Source organism: Diabrotica undecimpunctata, chromosome 1 (genome assembly GCF_040954645.1).
Source record: "Diabrotica undecimpunctata isolate CICGRU chromosome 1, icDiaUnde3, whole genome shotgun sequence".
Lineage (NCBI taxonomy): Eukaryota > Metazoa > Arthropoda > Insecta > Coleoptera > Chrysomelidae > Diabrotica > Diabrotica undecimpunctata.
The window spans coordinates 84875457-84888204 of record NC_092803.1 but is presented as its reverse complement, the minus strand read 5'-3'; the positions used below and the strand labels follow the sequence as shown (position 1 = coordinate 84888204).

General features: G+C 34.1%; 1 protein-coding gene across 4 annotated transcripts in view; it reads left to right on the top strand.

Moving 5' to 3' along the window:
* The window catches only part of LOC140451013 (sodium-independent sulfate anion transporter-like), a 129672-nt gene that overhangs the window by 49948 nt on the left and 66976 nt on the right, over nt 1-12748 (top strand). For all 4 annotated transcript variants that reach the window (XM_072544725.1, XM_072544721.1, XM_072544733.1 and 1 more), the window contains exons 3-7: nt 153-285; nt 3171-3391; nt 10997-11312; nt 11401-11562; nt 11761-11901. In XM_072544725.1, coding sequence (XP_072400826.1) covers nt 153-285; nt 3171-3391; nt 10997-11312; nt 11401-11562; nt 11761-11901 — 973 coding nt within the window. The remainder of the gene's footprint in view (nt 1-152; nt 286-3170; nt 3392-10996; nt 11313-11400; nt 11563-11760; nt 11902-12748) is intronic.

The following is a 12748-nucleotide window of genomic DNA, read 5'->3' as shown; positions in this document are numbered from 1 at the left end:
TATAAACTGATTAAATACTTGATTGAAAAGGAAGAATATTTATTAAAATGAGAAGGGAAAAAATAAAAAAAAAGGAAATAAAAACACGGAAAAAACGAAATTCTAACAAAGAAGACAGTTGAATAATATAGATACATTTTTATCATTTCTAGGTTTCTATTGGACCAACCAGTTTGATGTCACTCTTAACTTTTTCCTACACAGTTGGCAAACCTATAGAATGTGTTATTCTACTGGCGTTTATAGCTGGATGTGTGGAACTGCTTATGGGAATACTAAAATTAGGTAAGTTTCTACTGCCGAAATTAATTGGCTATTCCGATCCTAGATGCTGCCGCTCTGAATAGTTCCCTTAACTGACGCAACCATGAGATTCTTCTCCTTCCTACACTCCTTTTGCCATGGACTTTTCATTGTATAATTAATTGAAGTAAGTTATATCTTTCATTACGCATAACATACCCAAGGCACATTGCAGGTTTCCACATTGCAACTTTCGTGTCTTAATGGATTCCAATATTTTCATTCTTTTGTTGACTCTTCTCATGACTTCGTTGTTTGATACATGCTCGGTCTATGATATCTTTAGGATTCTTCTATACACCCACAGTTTAAATGCTTCCAACTTTTTAGTAGTCGACACGTTAAGTGTCCATGCTTCTATCCCATAGAGGGGTTATTGAAGTTTGTTCGTGCTTTCTTTATTCGAACTTTGATTTCTTTGGAGTAATCGTTTGTGTGATTAATTATTGTGACAAGATAATTGTAGTTTTCAACTTGTTCTAAACTTTTACCGTTAATTGTCAGGCTTTTATCAATATTTTGGATTTTTGATATTCTCATAAATTTAGTTTTCTTTATGTTTATTGATAATCCTTATTCTTCTTCATACTCAACTATTTTGTTCATTAGCTTTTGGAGATCTTGGAGATTGTCTGCTATTATGCTAGTATCGTCTGTATATCTAATGTTGTTCATTGGTGTTCCATTGACCTTTATTCCTGCTGTTTCTCTCTTAAGAGCTCTGTTCATAATTTCTTCAGAATATGCATTGAATAGTAGTGGTGACAATACACACCCTTATCGTACTTCTCTTTTAATTTCGAACTCTTCTGATGTGTGTTCATTAATGTGTATGTGTGCCTGCTGTTTATAATTTTAGATTTGTTATAATTCGAAGGACATTTTATTGTAATTGTTTTGCTTTAAGGACATCCATTGGCTCTTTGTGGCGGACTTTATCGAAAGCCTTGTTGTAATCTATGAGACAGACGTACATATCTTGGTTCACATCCAAGCATCTCTGGATTAGTACGTTGAATGCAAAGAGAGCATCACAGGTACCTACGCCTCCACGGAATCCAAATTGGGTTTCTTCAATATCCATACCATGTATTTGGTAAATGCATTTATGGATGATCTTTAAAAACATTTTAAGTGTGTGAGACATCAGGCTTATGGTGCGGTGGACAGTGCATTCTCTAGAATTTTTCTTTTTTAGGAGACACAATAAATGTTGAGGTCAACCACTCATTGGGTATGTCACCCGACTGATAAATTTCATTAAAGAGCTTTAAGAGGACATCCATGTTCTCATTTTCTATTATTTTAAGGATATCAATAGGCAGTTGATCTCGCCCCGGGCTTTTTCAGTTTCTGGTGTTCTTTAGTGCATACAATATTTCTTTCTTTGTAATTTCTATACTTGTTTCTCTGTTCTCGAAAGATATGTCCTATAGGTTTCCTCTTTCATCATCTAATAGCTCTTCTATATATTCTTTCCATCGTTTTAGCTTTTCATCAGTCGTTATCATAGTATTTCCATTTTTATCTAAAAGAGTTGTGTTGTGGTTTCTTTTTTGCAGCCCTGCCATTCTTTAACCTTTTTATGTAAGTTGAATAGGTCGTATTTGTTCTGAAGATCTTCTATCTCTTTACATTTTTCCCCGTAGTAAGTTTGCTTTGCCTCTCGTATCATTTTTCTGATTTCATTGTTAATGATTTTGTAATTATGACTGTCTTTGTTCTTGGCTTGTCTTCTTTGGTCCATCCTGCCAAGTATTTCGTCAGTCATCCAGTTGTCTCTCTTTCTTATCGATTCTTTTAATAACTCTTTGCATGAAACGAGGGGGCAATTTTTTAATGTTTTCCATTGTTGGTTTATCTCGTAGGTGTTAGTATCTAATTTATCAAAGTTTTCGTATATTTTCTGTTGAAGTTTGTTTTTTATATTAACTTATTAGTTTTCTAACATCTAATTTTGAAGTCCTTTGGGGTTTTCTAATACGTTTAAGCTTAAGCGTGACATTAGTGATTAGTGGGTTATGGTCTGATGTGACATCTGCTCCTGGATATGTTTTAACTGATTTAATGGTGTTACGATATCTCTCTTTAATCATTATATAATCGATTTGGTTTTTTACCACTTTTTTGGTTTATCTGCTGGTGAGCGCCATGTATATATAATTTAAAGAACGTGTTTGTGATTATTAGACTTTGTTCTTGTCAGAATTGTATTAGACGATCTCCTCTATCGTTACGTTCTCTTAGTCATTGATCTCCCATTATTGTTCCAGTTCTTCTATTGCCGACTTTTGCATTGAAATGTTGGTAGAATGTTTCTACTTCATCTTCTGTTGCATCCGTTGTTGGTGCATATACTTAGATCAAATTTAGTTTTGTGTGTGATGTTCTTATTTGTAGTAGCATCACTCGTTTTGAGATTGGGACAAAACCCTCTATTGATTTGTTGACCTCTGTATCGACAATAATCGCTACTACACGTCTTTGCTGGTTGTCAATGTTTCCCGAGTAATATAAGGTAGCGGTTTCTGTCGAAAGGTATCCTGAGTTAGGCCTTACACCTTATATATTTATTCTTCTTATTTCTTAAATGATGTTATGCATTTTACCAGGTTGATAAATGCTTTTGACATTCCATGTACCTATTTTTGCTTTTGATAATTTTGCTTTGTCTTGTTTCGATGTTTGAACTTATAGAACCCTATAAAATTAGAATATATTATAAAAAACTTAAGAAATTAGAGCTATTTGATGTTACAGAACCAAGATGTTGGTTTATTTATATCGCAACATTATTTTCAAGACTATCTTTATTTTCTAAGAACATTATATTTCTAATATTTATTACATTTTTTTTTACTTGTAAGGATTTCTTGTCGACTTCATATCACCATGCCTTACGTCAGGGTTCACATCTGCCAGTACCATCATCATCATATCCAACCAGTTAAAAAACTTGTTGGGAATCAATATCCATTCTCACGAATTTGTTGGGGTAACGAAAGAATTGTTTCAAAAGTACAAAGAAATAAGGATTCCTGATACTATCCTGGGAGTAACTTGCATTGTTATACTTCTATTTTTTAAGGTAAGTTACAAACATTTAACTAAGTAATTCCGACAATACACACAATAAGCTTAACAGTCTTAACTTAATAACTTATATTATTGGTTTTGGTTAATGAATTTTGTAGATCTTTTGTAAATTTTAATTTTATTTAAGCGCTACCATAGCCAGTGAAAGGAATTTATGTTATATTCTTCTTAATAATCACCCAATCTTGAATATTTCACAGCCCACAGGAAAGGCTTTAAATTTGTTTTGAATAAAATTAAAATTATTTAAAGTTTTCTGAATTACTCGGCCGGCGGTATTTTCTTGATATTATAAAAGAACAAATGTTTGCACAAACTAGTTCTGTGGCATGGCCGCCATGGTATCCTCATGACGGCCAAGCCTCGAATACGATGATGCACACTTTGATGTAGCTGATAGAGGGCGCCACATATGCCATATACGTGACATACATTTGCGCTTAACTTTTTTGTTCTTTAAGTTCGCACTATATGTTTTAAAACATATTAAATATACATTATTTTAACAAATAAAGTGTATATTTGTTAATAACTTCACAATTCAACAGTTTTCGGTAGTAATATCCCTAGGACATTGATAACAGACGAGATAATTTCATGACAATCGAAAGCTCGTTCCTTCAAGCAACGAGCTTGAGAAATTTGTCATGAAATTAAGAGGCATTCATCAATGTCCGAGGGATATTCGGCGGATAATTTTTCGAAAAAAAAAAAAATCATAACTCAACATAGCGAAACATTTATTTATTAAAAGTACAGTTAGTGAAAGTACAATTATTAAAATTTAAATTGCCGAAACGTTAAATTTTGAAATTTATTTGGATGAAGTTGTCAAAGTCGATCGTGTTGTCATAGGGATTGAAAATTGCACTGAATGCAATTATCAGTCTAATGTTGACATGATTGGGTGAAATTGTTCGACATGACACAAAATGACGAAATTTGAATGGTTGTTAGAACAGTCGAAAAATTATCGAGATAATCGCATTTTATAAATCAGCTGCATAATTCTGATTTTACGCAATTACTCGAGGCAATGTAGGAAAAATGGATAAAAACATCAATACTTCTGAATTTTCATATGAAGTACCTTTAACTAAAGTTAATAGTTACGAAATATTAATGAAAATAAATATATCAGTAGGATACCTAATTATTAATAATAGGATTTAACAAATATTAAGATAATATATGATTTTACATCAACATTTTAGGTTGTTTTATTAAATTATTCATAATCAAAACATTTTATTTACAAACCAAATTCAGAAATAGTTAAACAAAATAACATTGAAATTTTTGTCATAGTAAGTATTTGATATGTATATATCATACTTTCTTCAATGAATTTATCAATACGTTCCATAAAAGATCGTTTCATATTAAATAACATCATTGGTTTAAAAGAAAGTACTGTAGTATTTATTTCTTCCCAAAGTTGATTGCGAATGTTTATCGGATACTTATAGACACGTTGTCTCAATGCGTCCCATACACCAAAATCGAGCGATTTAACTTTGGGCTACGTGGTGGCCAAGGAAAATAACTACCACGACCAATCCAACGTTAAGGAAAGTTGGTATTTAAATATGTTCTCACTGCCCTCGTATAATATAGTGGTGCACCATCTTGCATAAACCACATATTTGGCTTAAGTTTAATGGCAATTCTTCCAACAAATCAATAAAACCATTTTGTAAAAAATATAAATAGTTCTTACCATTCAAATTACGAGGTAACTCGCATGGCCCTAAAAATGATTACCAATGATTACACATTTATTTGAATGTTGGAAATGCCTTTCTTTCTTAACATAAGGATATTCAGTATACCAGAAATCATTGATCCTTAAATTAAAAACACCATGGCGTATAAATGTAGCTTCGTCTGTAAATAATATTCTATCGACGAAAGAGTGGTCAAGATTTCGTCTATTTCGGATATCATTTGCAAATCTGCATCTTAAAGGAAAATCTGATGGTAATAGATTTTGCACAGGTGTCAAATGGTAAGGGTGAAAAAATGGTCACTTTGTAGAATTCTTAAAACTGAAGTTTTGCTGATTCTTAACGCTGAAGATAAACGTCGTCTAGTTTACTTACTTAAGAATCATCGTCAACGCGAACCATTGATCAGGGGTAATGATTTTCTGTTTTGGTATCTTTTTAAATATTCCTTTTTCGTTGCACGCCTGTTAAAATGTTGCTGACAATAAATAGCAATCATATCTGTCATTTCCATATAGGAAAAATTATTATGCCTCGTGATTTTCTGCTTTTCTTTAATAAACCAAAATAAACTAGATATTAAATAGTACATATTACAAAAATCACTGATTAATCGAAACAAGACTTATTAATTTTATTAGTTATCCAGGCCTCTGAATGATAAAAATATTTTCTCTTCTATATATATATATATATATATATATATATATATATATATATATATATATATATATATATATATATATATATATATATATATATGTATATATCTCGCAAAAAAGGAAACCAAGCACCGTACTGAAGACGACCAATAGTCAGAAATACGTAATGTAACGAAATAGCCCATCTCCGATACGTTATAATTCTTTGAAGAATAAATCTAGAAAACGTAAGAATTGAGTACCGAACTGTAAACTTATAAATAAATATATTTATATAAATTCGAACCGCTCGTTTTATTTAATCTCGCTACAGTTGGTCTCCGGTGTGAGATTTGAAAATAAATTGACTTTTGAAAAAGACTTTTGAACTTAAAATAAAAAAAGTATTATTCGTCGGGAACATGAAAGAACATTTAAAAAGTACGTGTGTGCCTGACCAAAGATGCTGCTAGTAGAACTTTCAGTAAAACAGTTGCGTGAGCAACTAGAAGAATGCGATGAAGACTGCAGTGGGTCCAAAAAGATACTCCAAGAACGACTGAAGTCTGTGCTTAACAAAAATGGAGAAGACCCAGAGACATTCCAGTTCCAGTCAGCAGAAGAAGCAGTTTTCATGAAAATAAAAAATGTCTCGCAAATGATTGAATAATCTTTAAAAAAAATAATGATAAATATGAAAACGTTTCTAAAAGATTCGATGAAACGTCTCAAATTATTAAAGAAGTAGCTACACAAAACGACGAGAAACTCGAAAAGGTTTCTAGAAGATTCGACGAAATATGTATTCAGAACAATAAGAAATTTGAAGAAGTCTCTAAAACATTCGATCAGAAACAGAAAAATGTAAACAACGTAAAAAAGAAGATCAAACAATTAGAGACCATGATAATTAACACGAAAGTGCTATCTCCAGTTAATAAAATAGCCTTAGATCCGGTAGTGAAAGAAGAATCACCTAGAGACGAAACGACACATAATATGAGATTCAAATTGCCACCATTTGATGGAAAGTCCTCTTGGTCCATATACCTTAGACAATTTGAAGCTATTGCGACAGCCAATCATTGGACAGAACAAGAAAAAGCTGTTTCCTTGACTGCTACTTTACGAGGTGATGCTGCGGATATCCTAAGATCAATTCCTAAGTTCAAGAAAAATGTTACCAGACCTTGTTCACTCGACTAGATAAACGTTACGGAGATGCCCATCTACAACAAGTCTACAAAATACAAATGCTAGAACAGATCGAACACTGGGTTGGAAAAAGTCATTCAAATGCAGAGGCTCGGTCAAGACGGCGATGCAGTGCAAGTTGTAATCACTGTCTTAGATTAGAAGAACGACTTTGCCCCGTGAGACGAACCACCGTCATTAATGATCAATGGCAGCCTCAACAGCTACAAGACGCTCAAGCAAATGATCCATGTATAAGAAGAGTATTGGATTGGATGCGTCGAAGTGAAAGACCTTCTTGGCAAGACATTAGTGCATGTAGTCCAGAAGTCAAGTGTTGCTGGATCCAATGGAATTGCCTAGTGCTGAAAGATAATCTTCTGTATAGAACCTTTGAGAACGATGATGGTACAGAAACTAAGCTTCAGTTGATTATACCTAAAAGAAGTGTCTGAAGTATTGTGTTAGTTGCATGACGGTGCATCAGGTGGACACTTTGGTATTACGAAGACTTTGCAAAAGGTTTGAGAACGGTTCTATTGGGTGAACTGTAAAGATGATGTAAGAAGATGGTGCCGGAAATGTGAACTGTGTGCAACCAGTAATGGTCCAGTTAGTAAAAAGAGGGCACCCATGAAACAGTACAATGTTGGTAGTCCTATGGAAAGAGTAGCAAACGACATTGCAGGTCCACTTCCAGAGACGAATGATGAAAATAAATATATCCTGGTAGCTATGGATTATTTTACGAAATGGACTGAGGCCTACGCGATACCAAATCAAGAATCTGCTACCGTTGCAGAGGTACTTGTTAAAGAATTCTTCAGCCAATTTGGTGTTCCTTTGGAGATCCACTCCGACCAAGGGCGAAACTTCGAGACAACCTTTTTCTAAAACGTTTGTAAATTGATTGGTGTCAATAAGACCAGAATGACACCTCTGCATCCTTAATCAGATGGAGTGGTCGAGAAGATGAACCAAACGATGGGTAAACATCTGTCCAAAGTTGTATCAGAACATCAAAGAGATTGGGACCAGCACATTCATTTATTCCTAATGGCCAACCGCTCGGCCGTGAATGAAACTACAGGCCAGACTCCAACCTGCCTGATGTTAGGTCGTGAAGTTCGTTTGCCCTGCGACCTAGAGTTTGGCTGCAGACCTTCCGAAGAACATGTTGCAAGCGAAGATTATGTCGACCGCCTGAAGTTAAGAGTTAATAACATTCATGAACTTGCCCGACAACACATCCAGTTAGCTAGTGACAGAATGAATGATCAATATAATTCTCGATGTAAGAATGAAAGCTATGAAGTAGGTGATCTTGTTTGGCTTTATAATCCACAACGTCGTCGTGGCTTGTCTCCTAAACTGCAAAGACAATGGGAGGGTCCGTATCAAATTAAAAAGAGAATAAATGACGTAATATACCGAATTAGGACGTTGCCGCAAGGTAAAACAAAAGTAGTTTAAACTCAAATGAAACAGAAGAAGCACGAACCTTTAACATGAGATCAAAGATGACCGGCGACCAAGCTTTAATGAATTTATGTCAAATTACGCAGACAGAAAGAGTGCTAGATTCGACTTGACGACAAAAGTTCAGCAGGATCTTTTTAGTGTGCCGCATAACGTCTCTCTAGCCCACTGTGTTGCTCAAGATCCTGAGATGACTAAAGGAATCTCATCTGTATTCTATAGGAAGTTCGGTCGTTTGGACGAGTTAAAAAACCAGCAGCCTAAAGTTGGAAGAGTACTGAGATTAGAAGATGGTCCTTGATCTTTGCTGTATATGGTGACCAGGAAGTCGTATACAGACAGGGCAAGCTACGAGGATATATGGCGTGCTCTAACTAATTTGAAGAAAATCATGTGCAATTATGACATCAAGAATTTGGCCTTACCCAAGATAGGCCATGCACTAGAAAATCTAGACTGGAACATTGTCAGAAGCATGCTTGAAGTGATCTTCCGAGAAACTGGCGTACAAATTACTGTGTGTTCTATTAACCCGAAGAGATCGTGTCCTTCAAAGTCTGTCGACTGTTATTTCTTCTTAAGGGGTTCATGCAGAGCTGGAGAGCTCTGTAGATTTCGCCATCCTGGGCCTACGTTTGAAGTTGCTGATCGGAACGCTCAGATCTAAGACGGGAGCAGTGTAACGAAATAGCCCATCTCCGATACGTCATAATTCTTAGAAGGATAAATCTAGAAAACGTAAGAATTGGCATTTCAATAGCGCCCGTCTTTCGATGCGGTTTCGATGAGACGAATTAGAGGTGGGACTACCCCAGAGTATTCTCGAACATAATACTTTTGGTATATATATGTAACGATGTTAGGAGTAGAGTTTAGTTGATAAGAGAGTACCGAACTCTAAACTTATAAATAAATATATTTATATAAATTCGAACTGCTCGTTTGATTTAATCCCGCTACAGTATATACGGTTGTCTGTCATCGATATACTTCTTTTGGTTTCCTGTTTTGCGAGACATGCCATAACATTTTACTCTTATTATTCATAACAGATTTATGAATTGAAGTAAGGTTATTACATTTATTTGATGTAAAATTTTTTTTATACAAATAGTTATTTCGTAAAAAAATACGATAGTTTAGGTAACAGTATCTATTTGAGGAAGAAAAAATTTCGTTTCTCTAAAAGGAAGAGAGATAGAAAGAGATAATACAATTGGCCAAGTAACACGGCGGTGTGTTATCTAACCTTTAGAGGTTACAAAACAGAGAGGAAATTAGGTGATTCACTCAGTAATAGTAATGTTTGGTCAGTACCTACTCGTAATAAAACATGTGATCTCAGTTACATACATACATACATCTTGAATTAATTCCTGTACAAATTATTAATTATAAACTACAAATAACAATAAGTGTGTCAACAATATATATGTAACAACCGATTATACATATATATTAACTTTTCCAGAATTCCTTCCCCAAATTTAGTCGACCCACTGTTTCACCATACCCTCAACAAAATTTATCGTCTTAATACCGCTAAAATGACATGCGTCATTCAATTTCTGTTTAATAACTTCAGAATCATCTGTAATTGTAACAATTTTAATAATAAGATGTTCTTTACTTTACAGTTACAATCTCTACTTCTTCTTAAAGTTTCCTTCCTTCAATGGAGGTTGGATACTATATACAATTGCCAACTCTTATTTGTCTTCAGCTCTTCTTTGCTGAAATTTAGCACTGTTCATTTTTGGATATTTTTTAGCCACGGTAGTATTTTCCTTCCTAGTTCTCTCTTTTCCTCGATCTTTCTTTTCACTATTAGTTAAGCGTATTAATACTTACTATTTCTCAGTATGTGGCCTAGTTATAATGTTTTTCTAACTTTCACCGAGTTGAAAAGTTCTCGTTCCTTGCTTATTATCTGCAGTACTGTTTTGTTTGAGGTATGCGATTTCCATAAAAACTTGAGGATTCTCCGGTAGATCCACATTTCAAAGGCATTCAATTTATTTACCGTTGTTTTAAGGGTCCACACGTTTTAACTGCATAGAAAAGAGTCGAACAGACGTTGCATTTTGATAAATGTGGTTGAATTTCGAGTTTTATTCAAGAATCACATAGCAGTCTATTGATTTTTTCGAAAGATTTCCTGGCCTGTTTTATTGTGTATATTGATCTTATATCTAAATCAGGATTTATGCTGCTATCTATCTAGTCATCATAGCCTTAAGGATCGCCAACGTTCGGAACAGACAGGCACCCTAAGAAGAAGCATCGATCCAACATCCCAGGTACTTGAACTTGTGGAATTGTTTTAAAATGTGCCCGTTTATAATCTCTACACTCTTTTGTATTTGGACTTACTTTCTTGATAACTCATCTCTACCTACACTTTATTATAATAATTGTCATCGTCTAAGTTTCCTTCATTTTAGTTTTAACTAGATACTTATTAATCACAATCACTTTCTTTCTCTCTTCTTTCCGTTTCGCACAGTGTCCAGTTTCCATTATGTTTATTATATGTTAATCTTGTTTTTGTTTCAGAACCTTAATCGATTTGTTAAGACAGAAAACTCAACAGTTAAGAAAATTATATGGTTACTCTCTATTTCTAAAAATGCTATAGTTGTCCTTCTAGCTACTATAGTAGCCGGATGCTGGAGTAAAACTGGCAATACTCCTTTCCAAATCATCGGAAATGTTCCCAAAGGTGTTCCAGTTTTATCATTTCCTTCTCTTAGCACTCACTTCGGAAACCGGACCGTAGAAACTGTCGAGATGGTACAATCTTTGGGCAGTGGAGTTTTTGTGGTGCCTTTGGTGGCAGTGCTTAGCAATGTGGCCATAGCTAAATCATATAGTAAGAAAAATTGTATTTATGGCTTGGTTTGTTACGTTCCTATTAGAATATAGAACATAACCTTAATTGTTTTGCCCAAAAATTTCAGGTACAAGTTCAGTAGTGGATGCTTCACAGGAAATGATATCTCTTGGAATAGCGAACATTTTTGGTTCCTTCGTTCGAGCTATGCCCAGTTCCGGAGCCTTCACGAGATCTGCCGTTGCTAGCAGCAGTGACGTACGAACGCCTCTACAAGGACTTTACTCAGGTACTACTTTGCCATTTATCTGCTAAAATTGGTCCTACAAATAGGAAATAAACTATCACTCCACTAGATCTGTCACAATGAAGTAAAAGCGCTTCGTCCGCCTAGCCCACTTGGCTATTAGACTGACCATTTTAACAATAATAATGTAAATATACGATGTAAATATGAGTTTGCTATTTTAATATCATACGTTTTCAGGTACTGTAATCATACTGGCTTTAAGTTTTCTGGCTCCATATTTCTTCTTTATCCCTAAAGCTGCTTTGGGAGCTGTGTTGATTACAGCAGTAAGTTCCTTGTTTGATTATGCCATATTTCCGGTCTTATGGGGATGTAGCAGTAAGTATTAAAACATTTACTTATTTTAATTTTTTATTTTTAGATTTTTTATATAACTATAATTCCTTAGAATTTATTTAGAAGTATGTTTCCTTCAACATCTTCTTCTTCTTCTTCTTCAGCCTTCATTCATCCATTGTTGGACATAGGCCTCCTCCAATTGTTTCCACGCTTCCCTATCTTTTGCAATTCTCATCCATTGCTTTCCAGCTACAGCTGTTATATCGTCTATCCATCTCTTTTTGGGTCTTCCCACGCTTCTTTTTGTTTCTCGAGGTCTCCAGAATGTCACTTTATGAGACCATCTGTTGGTGTCTTGTCTTGCTACATGTGCTACCCATTGCCATCTCAATGTCGCTATTTTTTCCATGATGTCGGTTACTTCAGTTCTTCGACGTATTTCGGTGTTAGGAATTTTGTCTCTGAGGCTTATATTTAACATGGCCCTCTCCATGGCCTGTTGAGTTACTCTTAATTGTTCTGCCATTTTTCTTGTTATTGCCATAGTTTCCAATCCATAAGTTGCAACTAGTAGTATACAAGTGTCATAGGTTTTTCGTTTTAAGTGTATTGGGATTTTTCTGTCTTTTAAAATGAAGCTCAACTTCCCAAAAGCAGCCCATGATAATTGTGTCCTTCTTTTAATTTCTAGGGTTTGATTTTCCTTTTCGTTTTTAATTGCATGTCCTAGATATATATATATATATATATATATATATATATATATATATATATATATATATATATATATATATATTATATATATATATATATATATATATATATATATATATATATATATATTATATATATATATATATATATATATATATATATATATATATAT